The sequence below is a fragment of the Cyanistes caeruleus genome, chromosome 21 (genome assembly GCF_971803275.1).
Source record: "Cyanistes caeruleus chromosome 21, bCyaCae1.hap1.1, whole genome shotgun sequence".
In the NCBI taxonomy this organism is placed as follows: domain Eukaryota; kingdom Metazoa; phylum Chordata; class Aves; order Passeriformes; family Paridae; genus Cyanistes; species Cyanistes caeruleus.
The window spans coordinates 7301191-7321616 of NC_141721.1; the positions used below are offsets into that span (position 1 = coordinate 7301191).

General features: G+C 44.2%; 2 protein-coding genes across 13 annotated transcripts in view; one reads left to right on the forward strand and one right to left on the reverse strand.

Annotated features, from left to right (window-relative positions):
* Positions 1 to 5682, forward strand: part of VMP1 (vacuole membrane protein 1) — a 59068-nt gene extending 53386 nt beyond the window's left edge. For all 3 annotated transcript variants that reach the window (XM_023939348.2, XM_023939346.2, XM_086860030.1), the window contains 2 exons: positions 3593 to 3695; positions 4862 to 5682. In XM_023939348.2, coding sequence (XP_023795116.1) covers positions 3593 to 3695; positions 4862 to 5005 — 247 coding nt within the window. In that variant the 3' untranslated portion in view covers positions 5006 to 5682. The remainder of the gene's footprint in view (positions 1 to 3592; positions 3696 to 4861) is intronic.
* A 1876-nt stretch (positions 5683 to 7558) lies between these two features.
* TUBD1 (tubulin delta 1) lies at positions 7559 to 20340 on the reverse strand. 10 transcript variants are annotated; one of them, XR_015278590.1, is made up of 14 exons: positions 20164 to 20286; positions 19716 to 19857; positions 19112 to 19306; positions 18670 to 18817; positions 18289 to 18505; positions 17546 to 17777; positions 16717 to 16881; positions 15926 to 16057; positions 15246 to 15429; positions 14974 to 15156; positions 14090 to 14137; positions 13870 to 13969; positions 11136 to 11388; positions 7559 to 11016 (listed from the first exon to the last, which is right to left on the reverse strand). XR_015278590.1 is itself a non-coding variant. In XM_086860026.1 (10 exons), exons 3-10 carry the CDS (start codon positions 19281 to 19283, stop codon positions 15054 to 15056), a joined length of 1353 nt encoding a protein of 450 aa, XP_086716152.1. In that variant the 5' UTR covers positions 19284 to 19306; positions 19716 to 19857; positions 20164 to 20306; the 3' UTR covers positions 14620 to 15053. The 10 variants fall into 10 exon arrangements, 4 of the variants coding, with proteins under 4 accessions (XP_086716152.1, XP_086716153.1, XP_086716154.1 ...); XR_015278591.1 differs by lacking the exons at positions 7559 to 11016; positions 11136 to 11388 and having other exon boundaries at positions 13759 to 13969; positions 14045 to 14137; positions 20164 to 20340; XR_015278593.1 differs by lacking the exons at positions 7559 to 11016; positions 11136 to 11388; positions 19716 to 19857 and having other exon boundaries at positions 13759 to 13969; positions 20164 to 20303.
* Positions 20341 to 20426: the final 86 nt, after the last annotated feature.

Consider the following 20426-nt stretch of genomic DNA (forward strand, 5'->3'; position numbering starts at 1 on the left):
AACTTTCAAATTTTCATTCATGAAAAATCCCATGGTTTTATTCCCAAAATTTGAGTCTACAGTGGCAGCTTTTTTTTTTCAGAAAACACTTGTGAATTGTAACATTTCTCTCTGGAAAAGTGAACAAATATCCACATGTGATTTGATAAAATGGGAATTTTATTTCCTAATTTATGGCATGACCAATTTTTTTGTGAGATATTGGTACAATGACAGTGAGGGGCCAGAGATCTGTACTTCAGGATTTAGCAGAATTAATTCCTTGAGTGTTCCCACCCTCTCAAAGCACAGGCTGAGAGATTTCAGTCACTCAAGAGCTCCTAAAGACCTTGTAAAATGAAAATGATGCCTTTCAGAAGTGCAAATGCTATAATTAAATAGTTATAAATAAGTATTTTTAATATTAGTAAAAACTCAGATGACTGGAATATCAAATAACTTCCTAATTTTTGTAAGTTGGCCCAGGGAAAATAGAATTTTTTTCTCCTCTGGGTTTGATGCTTCATCCTGATGCCTTTGAGAAAAACCTTTCTGTAGTTCCAAAGGTTCTGTTAAACAGATTTAAAGTTTCCCAAAAATCATTTAATGACCAGTGAAAGACATTTGAGGTGTAACTGTTGACAGTTGTTCTTGGAAAAGCAAATTAATAAATTTAAACACAGATTTGTTGTAACTGGGCTGGGACTTTTTGGAGCCAGATTCTGCAGGTTCTTGGTGTAATTTTGAATTTTTAAATTTTTAAATTTTAAATTTTTAAAATAATCCTTGAGCAACTTTGCTGGATCTCTGTCATGTGGTGCTTCAAACAGATGGGGAGTTTTGTTTTATTTATTGGAAAAGAGCTTTAGAAATTGACTTTTAGATAGAAATTGTAGCTTTAAAAATTGCATCTGTTTAGATACAAATATCAGGTAATTGTTCTGAAAACAGGCACCAAGAGTGTTTTTCCAGTGAATCCAAATTTTTAATGGGTGTTTCTGTTGTAGTATTAGAATGGAAATCATGGTTTGGACTGAAATATTATGATTTTAGTGAATTTAGGATTACCAAAGGCTACTGCACTTTTGGGAAGCTTGTTCTCAGTTTCAACTCCCTGTGAAACATCGAAATTTAGCAAAGAATCAGAATGAATCCAAAAGAAAATTTAGTATTTAATGTTAAGAGTTTCTAAAACAACTTCTGAATCAAAACAACTTCTGAATCAGAATTTCTCCTTCCACATTCTCAATTTGAAAGACAATGGGTTTGATTCCCGAAGGAAGGGAATTGGGTTTGGATTATTTGGGCTTTATCTTCCAGCATCTTCCTCCTCCAGTCCTGGGAAATTTGCGGTTTTTTGGAGGTGCTGAGTGCAGGAATTGTGATGCAAATCCCACAAAATTCATCCCCAATTCCCCCCCTGCTCCTGGGACCAGCACCGAGGGATCTCTGAGGTTTGCAGGGACACAAAACTCTCCCTTAATTCTAATTACATTAAATTATTTTAAAGATTTATAGATTTAAGATTATGCCTTTGGATATCAAGTGGCACATAACCAGGTGATTAAATGATTTAATTTTATTCAAAAAAGCACCATTAATTAACACTTTGATGGGATTTCAAGAATTGCATGTGGATTCCTGATTTTTTTAGGTTTTCCTCTGCTTTTTTTGCTCCTTTTTTAAATCTGTGCACATTTTTTTCAGAATTAAAGTCTTTACAAATGTAGAAAAAATAGGAGCTGAGCTCCTTGCATTTAGGATCTTGCAGTTCTTCAAAATTGCTTTGATAAAATTAATTTTGTGCACTTAACTAATAGTCGTGCCCAGAAAAGGAAATAAAAAGTGAATTATTTAGTGAGAAAATTTTTGAAATATTGTTTTGGTGCACCAGGAGCTCCTCAAGTCTCTGAACTTGGGTTTTGTGTCTCTGTTCTGGGTTTAATTCAATTTGGGGACTGACGGAGCTCAGTTTTCGGTGAGGAGCGGAGTCATTCGAACACCACCCTGTTAATCATTGATCCCTCATCATTTAAATATTCCTCATTTCATAATCATGCAGAAGTTCCAAAGTAAACCATTACCTTACAGTCGCTCTTCAGGGCTCCCAAGAATTGTTTGAGAAAGAAAAGAAACCTCCAAACATCGCTCATGTTGTGAGCGTGACTCGCGCCGCGCTCCCTGGGAGAGCTTTTCCCAGGAATAATCATTGCTGAGGCACCTCTGGAACACCAGGAATCCTCTGGAACATTGACACATCTCCTGTAAAATGGATAAGGGACGTGCTTTGGACTCCACAGGTTGTTTTGGGGGTTTTTTTCCCAGAATTTTTACCAGTCCGGGCAGTGAATTTCCTCAGCCGGTGAATCACGGGGGAAGCGACCTTTTGCTGGGAAATGGGTTCAAAAAACCCTCCCTTTGCCCCCGGCCATGGAGGAAATAAATAGATTGACTGGAGGACAATGAGACACTTTGTTTCGTGCTTTTCATAAATCCCTAAAATTAGAAAGCTGTTATTTTTTAATTGGGCTTCGGCCTGGAAAAGGGAATATGGTGTCGGATGAGGAGGCTGAGGGGAATGGGTTGAGCTGTGGAGGATGGACAATTGTCCAACTCCTTGGATGTACTCCTGGTGTACCTCGGGCCTGGGGGGTCTTACTAAGCCCTCCCTGGAGCAGCAGCAGGAGTAGTGGATATAATAAAACCGAATAATCGACATTCAGGTGATTTCTTTAACGTAGAAGGAGCACAGTGACAAAAATCAGAATCTCCCTTTGCACTTCAGGAGCCCCTGGCTGAGTTCGGATGGGGTGAACCCAACTTTGGGAATGTTCTCCCCACGGAGCTCAGGCCGCGGGGTCGCTGCCGATCGTTTCGGGTGTGTGTTTGAAGGGTTGTGACATGTGGCAGGGTTTGGGGTGTCCTGCGGGCTGGCACCGAGGGGACGCTGCGTTCGGGGGGGCTCTGTGCGAGCCCCCAGAGCCGGGCCCGGGCCGGGCAGGGCTGGGAGCCGCTCCTTTGTTCCTTTGTTCCCCCCGGCTCGGGGGAGGCGCTCCAGGATCGCTCCCGCATTCTTTTTGGGAAGGGATGACGCAGGAATTGTCCTAAAAAGGACTTGGCTGGGCAGAGGGGCCGGCTCCGAGCGGGAGGGGGCGAGGCTTGGGGCGAGCAGTTGCTTTTTTAACCGAGGGATGAGACAAGCCCCAGCCATTTCCTCATTAATCGGTTCAAACCAGTTCTTACAGGAACTGCCGCTGATAAATGTGGGACTTCTCCGAAGTCATTCATTGGGTTCTCAGCGCTGCTGCCTCCCAGGAAATGCTCCGCTCCTCCTCTCTTCCCAGCGCTGCCTCGCTCAGAAATATTTTTCTTTTTAAGCACTTTTTGAGGATCTGGGGAAATGCATCCCTCCCGAAGTATCAGATCAAAAGATGAAATGTGGTTTATTTCGAGGGTTTCTGTTTTCTCGAGTAGCTTCGAGTTCTCTGCTGAGCGGAGGCTCAGCTTGAACTTTGTTCTGATTAGGTAAAGTGGTAAGTTTAAAAAAAAAAAAATGTTTTTTGTTTTTTTCTCCCCTATTTTGTCTTGTTCTCTGGGATGAACTTTCCATCAGTGCTATTCCGAGTATAGGTCCTTCTCTTCAGAAGCCATTTCAAGAATATTTGGAAGCTCAGAGGATAAAACTTCACCACAAATCCGACAGTGCTGTACCACAGGTAAGACTCTCTTTGCCTCCCAGGCTCACTTTTCTCTTCCCTGCCTGTCTTACCCTTGTGGCTTTTACAAACGCAGCTCCTCATTCTGATCTCCACTGACCCAGGGAATAGATAAAATTCTCATTTTAAGAGCAACCTGGGAATTAAGTAGTAATTGTATGCTACTGCATTTAAATCCTTTGGAGAATAAATGAAAGTGTAAATCAAACCCGGTGGCTTGTCTTGCCCTCTGCATTGGCCGCCTCTTTGGAAAGTTAAATTTAAGGAGAAAAAAGTTGCCTTTCCTTGTGAAATGGGAACAAACCGGGCAGCACCGATGCTTCAGAGCCAGTGGCATCTGTGGCTCAGTGGACAGTAAGGGAAATAAAATCCCCAAGACTTTAGTCTTGGAAAGGAAAAGAAATTACAGTGTTTGGAGCAGGTACACGGGGCAGAAGTGTCCTTTGATACAGAAAAAAAGTATTTAAAAATTTCAAAAAAGTATTTTTAAAAACTTACCCTGAATTTTCAGTGGGACAGAGCAGCTCTGACATGAAATTCTTTAGGCTGCTGAGGCATTTTGAGATAAAATCCGTGAATCCCAGTCACATTTCACGTGCAGTAATTGGAAATGTCCCTTTGCCCCGTCCTCAGCACAAAAGAGCCGGAGCTGGGGAGGCTCTGGCAGGAGCCAGGAAATGTTCAGGGATTTGTGAGCAGAGCGTTGCTGCCCTCCTTTGACAAAAAGCACAACGTGAGAATGAGGCAGAACTTCAGGGACACCAAAGAGTGGGATCCGAATGGGGAGATAACCCAGAAAAGGCAGTTTAGGGAAAAATCCACATTTTTAACCAACCACCTGATTGTTTTATTTGCGAGGAACGTGACGGTGAGGGGCTGCTAATACTGAACTCCAAGAATTGTTAGCGAAGCCCAAACTCCTGGGAATAATAAATCACTTCGGGAATGATCCAGATAAATCACACTGGGAATGATGAGGGATTTGGCAGCCCCTCCTGCATTGTCTTTCAAGGGACCTGCAGGAATCTGTCAGCTCGCACTTGGTTCCTGCTTTTAATTCGATTAATTGCAGAATAAAGACAGGGTCAGGCTTTTCCTTTCACCCAGAACTCTTCATTGTCCTGTCCACTAATCTTCATTCTCCTCCTTCTGTTTTGTCTCTTCAGGGGGAAAACTGGCTATCCTGGATATTTGAAAAATTGGTGATTGTCATGGTTTGTTATTTTATCTTATCTATAATCAACTCCATGGCCCAGAGCTATGCCAAGCGACTGCAACAGAAGATGTACTCAGAAGAAAAAACCAAATGAGCTTGGAAAAAATGGGAAAAAAACCCTCAGGATGGGTTTTGGCAGACACGAGAAATGACACATCTTTTCATATGTTTAAAAATCAGCATTATTCAAAAGGGGGGAAAAATTTTTAACATCGATTTTCAACTCTTAACAAGTTGGTTTTTTTTTGGGTCTCATTTTGAAAGTAATTTGGATATTAGAACAACGGTTTCATTGACAAACTTATAAATGTTACGGTAAGGTGTAAATGCTTCACGAGTCTGGGTGGTGTTTTACAGGATGGACAATGGGATGTTAAATGGAGTTTAACACAAAATTAATTGTCCATCCAAATTACTTCCAAAACTGATGATTTAATACTCTCCATCTTCTGATTTAACTTCAGACTGACCTGAGGGTAACGTTTTCTTTTCAAGGGTGGCTGGTTTGCTTTTTCCATAAGTTTCAAGACCATGAAAATGTAAATAACTGAGTACAGGTCGGGTACAAACTGTTGCATGTCCCTCATGGTAAGGCTGTTCCGTCTGAATTCCCAGTGTCCCATTGCATTGCACGCTGGAAAAGCCACCCTCTCCAACTTCATGATGTTAGCAGAGATGGTTGATGTCAAAATGCTGAAGCCATTTTTTATTCTGTATATTTAGAATGAAGTTAAGATAAAAACTTTATAAAGTCATCTTATGATCATTCCAGAATTTCTTGTGTCAGTCTTTTAAAGCTGTTTCTTTTCCTCTCTCACTTTTGGATGCTCTGTGCATGTTTGCTCATCCTTCCTGCACTAATGGTGCTCAAACCCTTTGTTCTTTTTTGGTTTGTTTTGTTCTTTTTTTTGTTCTTTTTTCTTCAGAACTTCTTGCTTAGCAAAGGGAGGAGGAAGGCCATGCCTTGCTTGAAGTACAGTCACTGCTTAAATAGGTTAAATAGAGATAAATAGGTTAAATAGAAAACACAATTGGTTATCCTAAATTTTGCTCAGGTGTTTGCCCCTGAGCCCAGAACTGTGGGCAGTGGAGGAGAAGAGAGGGAAAAGTTCAGATTCCAGATGAAAGCAGGCTTTGTGTCTGCCCAGTAATGGTGCAGAGAACTTTAGAGAACCTTTAACCCCATGCTTTTGAAGTGAGACCTGTTAGGTGTGCCAGTTGTGATGTACAGGAACAGAATTATTGATACTAAAATGGTTCTTTTCCCTCCTTAGTGCATCAATCCCCACTGCTGCTGTACCTGCATTCCTCTAATCACTTCTCAACAATTGTTCTTTATTTTTATCCTGGGGGGGGTGGGAAGCACCAAGAATTAATTTGCCTTCCTAATTAGCGTTCTCAGGAGCTGGCTGAGCCGAGCTTAGGCTGTTCCTTGGGCCAGGTTGGGCAGGGCTGGAGGCAGGTGAGCTCTGGTGGAGGCTGTTGTGTTGCCAGCGTCGTGCCATGCCATGGCTGTACCATCCTGTCGGATAGCTTATCAGACTGATGTTGACTGTTGGATCTCATGGCAACAACAGTCGGTAGGCTGTCTGACATTTTGGTATCTCTCATCTGAGCGTTCCTCATCCATCCCCAGCTGTTTCCATCAGTGTCTGTGGTAGGGCTGGGAACGAGCTCCGAGCACCGCGGTCCTGCAGAACAGAGCCCTCCTAAAGCTTCCCCTGGGCAGGGTGAGGTTTGTACCGATTCTCTTTGGCTTCACAGGGAACTTGAGGCAGTGCTGGGAATGACTGGGCAGGGTTTGCTCCAACAGATTCAATTCCAAGATCTGAAAGTCCCAGCGCAGGAGTTGGTATGAGGGAGGTTAAAGCACAAAGGCCGTTCAGCTGCTCCTGGTGATTTTTAAAAGGTGAACAGTATTTACTAAATCTTACCATTTTTTGGCCTGAATGCGGCCTTTGACTGTAATGTCACAAAGAACTTGTTCTGGTACAATTCCAAACCCCACAGCTGTGTTTGGAACTTCACCTTCTCAGCCTGCAGAGCCTCGGTGTTGCACTTGGTAAGGGATCACCTCAGAGTTCCATTTCCCCTCAGGACACTGGATCAGTGACAGCCCTTGGCTGCTCTCCCCTCTTCTAGTGGCAGCTTTTTGGTACCCAAATTTGTCACCTGAGGGACACAGGTATTTCCTAACCTCTCACACTCTTGGGAGGGGATAGAATTGATGCCATGCTGGGATCCCTGTGTGCTCTCAGGTTGGAATCTGGACACTGCAAGAACTAAAAGAGAAAAAAACCATTTTTCCTAGAGCCTGAGCCAATAAACTGACCCTTTCTAAATGCTTTAGAGATCTCTTAAAATTCTGCCTCTTGCCTGCTGGAAAAGCACAAGGAAAATTAAAAGGTTTCTCCTGTTTTTGGTTCAACATGTTTACATATTTATAGTGTGAAATATATATATATCTATATTGTTCTTCAGCTTGTGTTTCCATGTGTCCATTCCAATAAGCTCTGCTGTTATTTTGAGGCTTTCTAACACTATTTAAAGAAGGAAGTGATCATTCTACCTGCTTCTACCTGGGAGATAAGACTTGGTAAAAGGTAAAAAAACCCTAATAATAGAAACAAAAGTGACACAAACCTGATGAGATTTGCAATGGATAGTTTTATGTTTGCTTAAATAAACAAATATCATTTCCCAGTGTTTATTTCAGCTGGATTGTTTCCATTCTCTGTATTGAACTGTCCTGGTAACACTGTGACATTTGCTGTCCCAAACATTCTTCAGGGTGAACACAGAAGATAATTCAGCAGTAGGATTTTGTGCCTTCAGAGAGATTCAGCCTTTAGCATTTGACCTGGATTTTGTTCCCTTAACCCAGAGTTTCCTTTTGTTGCCCATATCTTCATTACACATTGGAATCAGTCAGTTCAGTGTGTTAGGGACAAATCCAAAGGGAGCTCTTGCAAGAGGAACAATCTTGGCACAAATTCCTACTTTTAGCTGCTTTTTCTTGCAGTTAGACACTAAATAAAGTATCTTGTTTGTTTTTTTTTCCTTGGGAATGACTGAAAACACACAGAAGTAACATCCCTGTAAAAACAACTAATGACTGTAATGTGACAGATTTCCTTTTTTTAGTCTCATTATCTGTGAAAGGAGGTCAGGGCACTGAGAGGTGGCAGTGCCCCAGCAGAGCTCAGGTCACCGTGAGCCAGGTCAGGTCAAACCGTCCAGTTCCAGCCTCACATCCATCACAAGAGTCAGGAAAGCTGCTGCTCCCTGGCCTGGAGTTCTTCCTCCCCGTGCCAGCGTCACGCTGTGTTTCTGTTCAAGCAGCTCCCTCAGAACCCCCCCAGCTGCCTGTTCCTGCTAAAAGATACTTGTCACTAACACTCGACAGTGGCTTGATGCTGTTGCACAAAGTCCTTCCCTGCTGTGCTTTTGGGCTTCATTATTGGATTTGTTAGAATCAGCCTCCCTCTCGCTGCAGGCACTGCTAAGTGCAAGCAAAACACTCTGGATGTTTCCCTGATTATCAAGCAGAAATATAAATATTAGTGAACCAAATTGATGGCAGGTGTAAAGATGAGTGGGGGTTGGGTGTGTTCTTTGGAGGTAAAAATAATCGTTTTTCTTTCAAGCACAAAGTTAAAAAATACTTTGTAATCAGCAGTTAAAAGGCTGAATGTAATTATAGATAAGGTAATTGAAATGACTCTTCTGAGATTTAAAATTATGCTTTTTTTTGCTGTAAATTTGTTTTTTTGGAGGAGAAGGAAAAGCAGTAAAACAGTGAGTTCTTCACCCAGCTCTCTCCAGACTGCAGCAGCTGGTGGAGTGGGAGGGGATCCTGCTGGGCAGGTGAGGGACAGTGCTGGATCACTGACCTCGGCACAGGGGAGTGGAGCAATTCCCTTCTCTGAAACACCTCTGATGCCTTCAGACAGGAGGGAAATATTTGCATGTGTTCTTGCAAAGTCATTTCTAGAAGGATTATGTGAAAAACTGAGCCCGCTGTGACTTTGCTAATTGAAGTGTCTGATGGAGGGTGTGAAGTGCTGGCCTGGGTTTGTTCAAACATTTCACTTGTCCATTGGTGCATCCACTCGGGCTCCGTGAAAGGCAGCAGAACATTGTTCTGGCAGAGGGAGAGGCTGAAACAACCTGGGTCACCAGAGGGGAAGGAGCTCAAACACAAAGTCACCGCTGTTATGTCACCTCCCAGCAAACGGGGAGAGCCCTGCACTTAGTGACTGCTTGGAATGTAAGAATTCAGGAAAAAAACTGGTATTTTGGTTGAAAAAGGTGCTTTTTACCACATTTGAGTTAAGAGTGAAGAGGCTGTTGAGGCCACAGCCGTTCACTGCTGGTGGTATCCAGGTGTGGCGAAACAAAGGTGCAAACCTGAACCTGTGGAATGAGCCCAGCTTGGGTTTAGTTTGCTTTAGCACTGCCCTTTGTTGTGCTGAGGAGGTTTTATTAATTTATTATTATTATCATCGCTGGAATGAGTCAAAGAGCAGTGCATTAAAGCAAAGGTCACCTTTCTGTCGAGCTGTTTGAGGAGCTGCTGAGCTGGGGGAGTGTGGCATCTCCCGTGTTCCAGGCAGTGGCTCCCAGCTCACGGCTGGGCTGTTCCCGAAGCTGCCCGGGCTGTGGCAATGAGGAAACCGGCGGCTCTCGGCTGCTGCAAGGCGAGAGAGGAGCTGCCAGCTCGGGGATTGTTCCTGCTCTGATAGCGGCCACACCCGGCTCCTGGAAACGGCTTTGCTGGGCCTCGAAAATGCCTTGGTGACTCTGGTGACTCCCTGGTGACTTTGGTATCACCTGTAAGAAATTCTCCAAAGAGCCCAACGCTGCTCGTATCCTCAGGAAATGACCCTGTGGTGCCTCTTTGCTTCTGTGCTGCCAGGAAAGAACCTCCTGCAGAACCTCTCCTCTTGCAGGAGCTGATTGAAACATCAATACCTTGGTCAAGGCTCTCACTTTGAGGGACTGTGGCTTTCCTCAGAAAGGTTATTAGGATTTTTCCATCCTTTGATGGGAAAACACAAGTTTCTGTGCTCAGCATTTCTCTGTCTCAGAGAGAAAACACATATTCACATTTACAGCATCGTGCAAACCCCACCATGGTCACAAAACCTCTCTGGGCTGGTTGGAAACCTCTGCTCTCAGTGCCTGCTTTGCTGCAGCTGTTTTCTGGAGAGCTCTTAATATTTAGGATATTTTCATAACAACACATTTCATTTCTCAGATTCCTGGATTTGTAGGTCTCTCCTCAGCCCAGATGACCTCTTGTGACACAGGCAGTGCATTCCTGGGTGTTGTGTAAGGCTCGAGGTGGGGAGCAGCAAGGAAGAAACATTAAAGATGCCTGAAGCCGGTATTTACTTGACTTCCAACTAATGGATGCCAAAAACATTTTCAAAGCAATATTTTGCTACTGCAAGTGGTGATTTTAATTCTGTTGCCTCCTTTAATTTGTGTACAAAGTGTCTCTCCCACTTCTGCCTGTGGCAAACCCCAGAGCAGCCCCGGAGCCTGTGGCTGCCCAGGAGGAGCCAGGTGTTTGTGGGGAAAGTGAGGCAACCTCTGGCAACAGATTCCAGCTGTGACTGAGAGATCCTCCCAGTTCAGGGAAGAAGGAAAGGGTTTAAGTGTTGTTTAAGAGCCTGAGAACCCTTGCTTGAGACTGTCACTGCTGTCCCCTCCCTCGGGCCTTGGAGCCCTCTCTGTGGAGCCGTTTTTGGCCAAGTTCAAGCCTGTTCCCTGCAGTTTTGTTCAGCTTGACCGGGATCCCACGTGCTGAGGTTTCCTTCCTCACCTCACTGAAGAGTGAGCTCTCCTTTCACAGCACACTTCAGGTTTGTGTCTGTTTTTTATGCAAAAATACTCACCTGAAAATACTGGGTTTCAGGGAAAGCTTGATAAATCCTTATAAAGGAAAATAATGTGAAACCCTGAGCTAGTGGCTGGTGGAAGGGAATAGAATTTCTTCTCAGTAGCAGAGTATTTAATTGGATTTTTGGTTTTTCATTGCCAGATTTCTGGTTTTGACCATTTCATCAGTTGCATTTGGTTTCTTCACCAAAATTCAGCCTATAAAAGAAAGATTCCCACCTTCAAATCACTGCATAAACACAATTGCTGACTTCAGGGACTCCCAGTCAGCCAACACAGGCTGGAGTTGCCCAAAGCGGGGTGGGGAGGAAACTTGCCGGTGTTTCCTTTGCCAGTGGCAGGCCAGGCCAGCCAGCAGCAAGCACTTCCATGGAAAGGTGGAGCCTCGAGCTCAGGATTGTTCCAGGCCTTCTGGAAAGCAGGAGCTCTGAATTAGTGCCCAGCTCTCACCATCCTCAGCGAGGAGATTCCAGGGAACAGCCACAGCTGCCCTTGCCAGGCAGGATTTGATTCCACCTTCAGCCTGTGGGATGAGGCCACTTCCCATGCGGGCTCAGCTCCCCTGAGCTCCTGTAAATGATCCATTACATCTTGGACACTGCTGGGCACAAGCTCAAATTCAATCCTGCCATCTGCCCATAGTTACACCATCCTCAGGCTACTCAAGTGTGTTTTTGTAAGCCTTAAGTAAACATGACATTGTCCATGTAAGCAATAATGTACAATAATCATTTTTGCAGAACTCACCCATTTCAGTGCAAATCCAACACTGGGCTCTTTTCTCCTCACATACAACCAGTGAAACAAAACATCAAGCAATGTTTTTCTGTCTTTTTTTTGGTTATGGTTTAACCAGTGGCTTATTTTAGTTTGTCCACTTAGTGTTTTTACTTTTAAAATAGGAATTTTGGCCTAGAGAACACGCTCAGTTTACTGATTTTTCTATCTTACAGTGGAACATTTGGGATTTTTCAGTTTGGTTTTAAGACAAGAAGGTTTCTAGCACCTAATTCACACAGATAAGTGTGACTCTCTTAGGAACCACTGTTTCATTTTCTCAGGCTTGTGTGAACATGGGGTTAAAATTTACATTTCTTCCATGATCTTTATCATGGAGCAGCTTTAATCTAAAAATTGTCTTTATTTTCTAAGGAGCAGTTTCTCCAATCTCTTCTCTGGGGCCGTTTCCACCTTTTCCCTGTGGCTGGCAGGAATATTTCTTTATCGCAGCTCCTGGAAAGGGTTAAGCGGGGTTGTGCTGCTCCAGGGCGGGGGCTGAGTCCTGCCCCACCCGGGCAGGGGAAGTGGCCGGGTCTGCAGGGACAGGATTCCCACAATGCGAGCTCAGAAGGGACCATTGTGAGCCCCGGTTGCACTGAAAGAGCCGGAAAGGCTCCATGGTTCAAATTCAGCATTTTCAGCTCCACTTGCAGGCCGTTAAAAGCTGCCCCAGTGTCCGGGCTGTGCCTCTGGAGCGTGGGCAGAGCCGGAGCAGGAAGCTCCGGGGGAATTTGCTGCCTTGGAAAAGCTCTGTCTGGGCTGCCCTTGAGGGAAGGCAGCAGCTCAGTTCTTTTTGGAAGTTTTTTGTGCTATATTGGATCCATGAATCAATTTCCTGATTCCTCTTGTGCAGTTTTTAAAGTGGTGTCCAGCAAAAAGCAGATTTCTTTCAAGTACACTCGGTCCTATTTCCTCTTGGATGTTTGGGCTATCATTTAACAATATTTATCCATACTAAATGTATTAACAAATGCAGAAAGAAGTGAATTATTCATTCAAGGCCCTTTTGTACCTTAGTGTTTCTCAGTAGTGTTTCAACTGGCAATTTGAATAATCATGCATTAAACCCTGGTTGTTGTGGGAACCACAGATTTTTTTTCTCTTACATATTTCCATCCTTCCTGTGCTGGTATTGAGTCCAACGTTAAAAACACCAATATCTATTTATGCCCAAATAAATAAATTGTATCTGTAGCTACATTGCCAAACACTTACTGTGTTTAAAACATTTTTGGTTATTGAAGGTTATTTTTAATTTTGGTGAGTTTGTTTTATTTATCTCTGTTTGTGGGTTATTTTTTTGGGGTCAGGGTTTATTTTGTTAGGTGTTTTTTTTTTTTTTGTGGTTAAATAAATGTTCTCCTATTTATGAAATGTCTGCTATAGTTGGAGTTCTTGAATCAACTTCCAAGTGAGCTGCACCTGTCCATTCCAACAAACAATAGTGAGATTTGGAGCATTGTTCCTGGGTTTATGGACATCCTGTGGGGACTTTGCCTACAACAAGCAAGGTCAAGGCCACTGATTCTGCTGTTCCTGTCTCTGAGCCACGGCTTTGTGCTGACCTTTGATCTACCTCTTTAATTGTAATTGTTAATGAAATAAAGGCCTTCTTCCAGGCTCTATTTACATAATTAATTTTATCAATTACATAAAGAATTACTCCTCCAGCTTTTAATGTAATTGGAGGTGATGATTATTTGATAGTGGCTGTTCACTTCCTGTCACTTTGACCCTCTCCACATCCTGGGGAAAAAATAAAGGAATCCCATCATAGATCAAAAAAATGAAGGCTCGGTTTGGGAAAGGGTGTGAGAATTTCAGCACTGAAAAACATTCACAGGAAGAAGCTTAGAGATACCTAAAACAATTCCTGTCAGCCCCTGCTCCAGAGCAGTGAGGGATTACAACAGCTAAAATTTGAAATTTTGCTTTGGGGTTAGACATGTGTGTGCTGTGTTCCTGACACGGCAGAAATTCTGCCATCAAACAAACAAAAAAGACCAAATATCCTGCTCCATGAGCCTGAAGTGCCATAAATAAATAATAAATATCATAAATATAAATAAATATAAAATCACCTATCGCTCACAGGTGCACTGAGCACCTGCTGTGTTTGCTTCATGCTCAGAACTATGAATACAGAGAGATAACATGAGGTTATTTCTGCAATAAAGTTATTTATTGCTCCAGCCCTACAATGACCCAGTGCTCTCTTCCCTGTTCCTCAGGGAACTTACCTGTCCTTAGCCTTTTGAAAAACCCTTTTACCTGTTCTGTGAAATGAGGAGGAAAAGCATTCCTGGGACTTGGCCATGTTTTCACGGAGTTACCTATTCTCATTTCCGATACTGGAAATTCTGTTTGGGATCTGTTGAAAACACCAGGGGAATTTATTTCTGTGTTGCTGAACATCCTGTGCCTTTTGGAGGAGGGAGAAGCTCACCACGGTCTCCTTTCCTGACCCTTTGTTCCTGCAAACTCGACTTGCCTGTGCTGTTTGTCTGAACTTCTTGTGCAATCTTTCCTGCAGTTTCTTCTGTGAAAATACCCAAATTAGACAATGGCTGAAAGTGGCAGAAACACAGCAGAAAATCTCTTCTGGCCAGAGTGGGCCCGAGCTCTGAGCTGCCATCTTTTGAATGAAATGGCACCACAACATGAAGGTGCACTGTGAAATTTGACCATTTGTCAAGGGAAAAGTCCTTGAGAGTGATTCAACTCTTTGAATTTTTGGCCTGTGGGATTATTTCTGTGGGAGAACAGTGGGACATGGGGCAGGGAATGGCAAGAATTCCCAAAGTTCTCCCTACCATTAATGAAAAGCTAACAGAGGCAGAAGAGAGCTCAGTGTTACAAGGTAATCTTTAATTCTACTGTACTCTTTTATTTTATTTTAATTCAGTGGGTGCCTTCCCAATTCATTCCATCCCTTCTCCTGCCAGGAGGGAGCTGCAGCTTCCCAGGGCACCACCTTGTGGTCGTGGTAAAATTTGTGCAAGAAAGAGCCAAGTCCTTAAATTGACTTTGGAAATTATAAAATGTATTGTATTTATTATATCAAATTCTAAGTTCTTACATCTGCAATCTACCAGCCATCCTCATCGCAAATATGTTTAGATAATTAGAAAGTTAATTAATTTATAACTTGGAGAAAAACAGGAGTTGTAATTTTGCTTAATGAAATTGTCAGAAAAGGATATAGCTACAGTATATAGCAAATGTATTGAAAAATAGGCATTTATTAGATAAATTAAATAAGAATACTATGAATATATGAATATATTCAGATTCAGTTCTTGCTATTCAAACACACACACACAGACACTCTGCTCCTAAGACTGAAAAATAACTCCAGTACAATCATTTACATACTTCAGGAAGTTGATGGAAGGTTTTCCAGCTTGGTTCTTTCAGAAAATCTCTACTTCAGACCATTTAAACAAAGAAATCAATCACAGATTGGTGTAACTGGAGATAACTTGTTCAAGGGTTGTGAAGCAGTCCAGGAAATCTTCCTCTTGGATTCCAAACTTTGTGTACTGGTGAAGGTAAGCTCTGTGTGTTGAAGAATGGGTCAGACATTAGAAATCAGGGAAGATATTGGCAATTATTAGTGAAGTACCAGCATAATTATTTTCACTTACTTGGAAGCAAACATATTCCAAGCTTTTCCTACGATGCTGTCAAGAGGTTTCAGCAGGAACTGGCTGTTGCTGACCAAAGAAGCAGACTTTTCATACTTGTTAAATGCTCTGGGTGTTTTCCATGCATTAAAAGCATCCTGAGGTTTTAGCCACGATGTGTATAATGAGGGATCTTGGAAACTTCCTGTAGGAGAAACAGGAGAGCCCTTTGGACAAAACCCAGACTTGATCCCTGTGTGGCCTAATCAATGCTGTCAGATCAGTTCAGGCCTGGGAAAATATCTGCAGAGTGGGCAGCCTGTTGAAAATACAACTTTCAAACAGATTCCTTAGATTATCTAGTAGCAAACTGGTGTGGATATTTCAGCTGCCAGAAATGCTCATCACTCCAGAAACAGATAAATGTATTTTCAGACATTATAGCCAAGAATTCCAGATATACAGACTTGAGTGTCTTCCTCCTTCCCTGAAGTGCTTCAGGAAACTCAGAAGTAAAACACAACAGCCTTAAGCAATTAGACAACATGGCCTTGGACAGTAAAATATTTCCAGAGGGAATATCAACCTTAGGAGTCAAATGTGTGGTCTTGGGATGTTTCCACTTGCATCAGATCTGGTGGTAAATACAGCAGTGAGATGTGAAACCAGAGCCCCTGAGGTGCTGTGCTCCTCCCTCTTACCCAAGTCTACGCTGTGCACATCTTTTCCTCTCAGGATCACCAGGTTGGCAATGGAAGTGTTGAAGTGCAGGGGTTTGTTTGTGGAGGGGGTGGAGGAGCCTGGCTGTGGTGGTCGTACTTGCCAATCAATACCTTTGGGATTTGGGAAAAAGAGATAGAAAGGCAAGTGAATGTTTTGTGAAGATGCAGATGGGAACTATCACTGTGCCCCAAACTGAGACCACACTGGAGTTTGGAGCTGCTGCACATGAATGAAGCAGTGATCACACAATTCCCAGAAAAAAACACTGCTAATCCAGCAGGATTTGCTTGGCAGTCACTGTCAGAGAAAATGGATACCTGCTTCTATACTTAGCAAGCCTCCAGCCCATTCCTTGCATAACTGGGAGCTGTAACTGAATTCTCCATGTAAATTACATGGGAGAGCTGAGCCTGATTTTTATGGGTAGAAGGTGTAAAAAGAAAAAGCAGAGCTCACCATGCAAGGAATGTTCCAAATGAGTTATGTAAATTAAGCGCACAGTCAGAAACTGTTGGTTTGGTTTGTGTATTTTCAATAGTTATAATTAGCTGAGATGTCTGGGAGCAGAGCAGGAGCGATCTGGGAGCTGCTGTGACAGCTGAGGGAATGGTGAAACGAGCAACTGGTTTTGTGGGGGCAAATTCCTGCTGAGGGCAGCAGCTCTTTTCTGAACTGTGAGCTCCACAAAACATCCAGCTTTATTCCATCTGTACAAACAATTGTTTAAAGGGTGATGGGGACTGAAGGTGAGTGGCTGGTGTGTATTTACCTTCCTCCATTTGAGCATTAGCAATGAGCATCTGCCTCAGGTGTTTGATGAGGCCAGGCCAGCTGAAGGTGCTGTACGCCAGGGAGGTCTCAGGCACCTGGGGGATGTTCCGCAGGCCCAGCACCCTGAACTCGGGATGTGGGACCAATGTCTCCATTAAATCTCCTGGAAAGAGAAATCAACAGCTGCTCATGTTTGACAAAGATACTGCCCAGGGCAGCTGCAATGGGAGAAGAGTGAGGAGTGTTCAGAGATGTAGCAATTTCAAAGCCATACAAACTTGCTGTGTATTACTGAGTTCTATACAGGCTGTTAGTAGCTTTTATTTTGCAGTTTAGATCAAAATCTCAAGGACTCTCTCTGCACTCCAGACAGATCTGGAAGTTTAATTTTACAAGCAATTATCTCTACTTCTTTCAAGGTACAAATGTTAGTCTGCTGTATGTTGCTACCCAGTTGTCTGCTCACCTCTTCTGCCAGAGCAAAACTCCAAACTCTCAGTTTGTTTCAGTTCATACAAACTTCTAACCCAAAGTAAAATATGAAACTCAGTCCAAAGTTACTGCCCTGCACAAATCTCCTCTGAAATGTAAACAGGCACAAGGGTGTCTGTGATCACTTGAAAAAGGAGAAACAGGGTTCTTTTGGTAAAGAATGAAACCAGAAGTCAGGGTTTGACTCTGCTACAACATGGGGACTGAACTTCTAAATTGGTCTTTTCCTGTCTTAAAACTTGGGATGTATCCAAATACTTAAGCAAGGAGACTGAAGAACTTCCACTCCCAGCTGAACTGACTCCAGAAAGGTGTGTGGATGTTGGGTTTGGTACCTAATGGGTTTCTGCTGTAGCCTGGGCCCCCTCCTGCTGTGTGAGTGGGCTGGAAAACACTGCCCAGCTGGTGAGCAATGACTTGATTGACATCCCTGAAGGAAATCTGTTTGATATTCATCAGCTGGGCACAGATCTTGTGGATGACATCATTCTCATGGACAAGAAGGGCATCTGATGAGTGGTACAGATGTGACAGAGTCAAAACAGAGTTGTAGTTCTGAACAATGACCTGGAAGCAAACAAAAAATCACACACAAAAAAGAGTCAAACAACTTAATCTCTTTTTAGTTTATAATCCTCTGGCTCCTGCTGTTTTCTCAGTTATGATTTAGGAAGTGATTCATTTTCTTTGTCAGAGTGCAGAGTGAGGTCAGGAGCTCAGAGCCTTTTCATGGAAAGAGGGCAAGACCTGTGAGAATCAGGTTATCCATCTCTCTCCATACAAACATGCTGGAACCAGATCTGCCTGGGAACTGATTATAATGCTGGATAAGAGCACATCAGGAGACTCCTAGTTAGATACAGAGCTTCTTGAGAATCTGTATCACTTCAGAACTTAAACTATCAAGAGTTTTTGGTGAAAATTCTTTAGCTGTGATACTTGAACTTTTTCAGTGTAAAATGTACCCATTTTCTAGTTTATTTCTGTTGTAGATGTTTTGTTTAAAACTAATCAGTGATTATAAACTTAAAAATTCAATGTAAACTTATTATATACTAAAAGGCAAAATGACATTCACCTCCCCAGTGCCATAGGGCCAGATCACGTGGTTCAGTATGAATGAGGTTGGAAAAGCATCTCTCAAACACTGGGTCACAAATGCTCCCAGGCCTGATCCTGTGCCCCCAGCCATACTCATGATCGTGAAAAATCCCCCGAGTCGGTCACATTTCTCTGCTTCTTTCTGCACCAGATTCATGATTGCTTCTTTGTGTCTGGGCCCATGAACAGAGTAACTGTGGGGTAACACAAACAGCAAGACAGGGCAGGGTGCATCGAAATAAAAGCAGAAAAGTGAAGTTATTCACAAAGCAAATTTTACTTTAACTCCCACAGCTGCTGTATTACCACTCCTAGGGAGTCTGAGCAGCTCAGGGAAGCTTGAGGCAGCTGTTCCTACCCATTGGCCCAGTTGTTCCCAGATCCTTGCTTCTGGCAGAAGTGTGAGTGGCTGTTGTATCTCCAGAGGCCAGACCTGGCAGCCATGGATAAGGTCTGGCTGATCACTTTGGGCTCCATGTCAACAAGCACAGCCCGAGCAACAGGTACTGCACAGGAAGGAAAACAAAATTGGGGAAAACGTGTTAATTATGTAGGTGGGATGGATGAGCTTGGATGGATACAACATCTCAAGGTTATCCCTCCCACCCACTTCAGCCAAACTATTAATGGGACAATACAGAAAGGACCTGGTCATGCCCTGATTTCTGTTGAACCATTTATTGTGCCAAAACCAAATCTGAACACCAGAGAGCACTGATCTTTCATGAAATAAACCGCTTGATGTTTCTGTGTGCTGAAATCAGACCCTGAGAGGGGAAAAAAGCCCTTTAAAGCTGTACCTCCAGACTCTTCCTCGCAGAAGAACCGTTCCTTGCAGGCATCTTGATAGGATTCATTCTCCTTCTTGGAACACAGCCCATGGGTGCCACGGATGTCACTGCAGAGAGCACTGAACACCTCGTGCCCAGTCTGGTTCCCACACTGCCCAAGCTGCACTGTGACAATTGACATCCTTATTCACTTGATATTTAAACCTGAGAAAGAAAAGCATTTATTTTCTCAATTTTGCTTGGTAAAGCAGGATGGAAACAAGTAATTGTAACTCAAGAGTTACAGGACCAGGATGCAAAATTGGAAATCTTAAGCCAGTTCAAAAACGTAGTCATTTTCCAATTGTGAACTGCACCAGGCCTGATGCCAGAGCCCACTGAGGTGACAAAAGGATTCCCTGCAGAATTCCCCTTGCTTCCATCACACAGAGCAGTGTTTGACTCCATCCTGGTATGTTTTGACATATTTCCCCCACTCAGCATTTGACAGCAGCTCTACTTTCTCACTTTTCTATTCTTTCACAGAAACAAGGTCAATTTTTTTAAACTCTCTTGGTTATTCTGGGCTGCTGTTCCCCACTCCCATCCCAGCCGTGCCGCAGCACTCCTGTACCAGCATTCCTTGGATCGCTGCCCGTGTCTGTAACGCGTTCTGCAGGCAGGTGCGAGCTCATTGCCGCTCCCGGGCCCGATTCCAGCGCTGCCGCCAGCCCGCGTCGGGCCAAGCCGGGCGTCGCTAGGAGACCGAGTTACTCCTCCCGCAGAAAATAAATAAATATGTGAATTATTGTCAGGAAAGGCTCACGTCCAAAGCGTACGATACCGAGCCTCCCGTGCCCGATTCTCTCCGCGGGGAGCCCCGCTCAGGTCCCCCTGGCCACTGAAGCCCCCTCAGGGCCGCTCTCTCCCTCAGGGAACACCGCCATGTTCCCAGTGCTGTCCGCCCTCACGCCCCTCGGTCCCGAGCCCCGTCCCCGAGCCTTTCTCCTCAACAGCCCGTCCTGAGGTCCCGATCTCGGTCCGGGTCCCGGTTTCGGCCGCGGCGGCCCCTCAGGGCTCACCTCATCCCAGGCACCTTCGAACGGCCCGCCTGGCGCAGGCGCAGAGCGCGCTCCGGGCAGCCAGGCCCGGCGCTCCCGCCCGCGGCGGCTTCGCGGCGCCCTCTGCGCACGCGCCGTCCGCGCGGCTTCACAGCGGGCTCTGCGCAGGCGCCGCGCTGGGCCCGGGGGCGGGCGGGCGCGCGCCGCGCTCACTGCGCAGGCTCGGCGGGGCCGGGACGCGCGCTGCGCGTGCGCGGCGGGCGCGGGCGGGGCGGGAGCGCAGG

Bases quoted from the DNA above. Each gene is read 5' to 3' on its own strand.
- TUBD1 (XM_086860026.1), bottom strand. From the start codon at position 19,283: ATGTCAATTGTCACAGTGCAGCTTGGGCAGTGTGGGAACCAGACTGGG. The intron at 16,882-17,545 runs GTACCAAACCCA...TTCTCTTTCCAG, and splicing joins CTACAGCAGAAACCCATTAG to GAGATTTAATGGAGACATTG. The intron at 16,058-16,716 runs GTAAATACACAC...CAAATCCCAAAG, and splicing joins TAATGCTCAAATGGAGGAAG to GTATTGATTGGCAAGTACGA.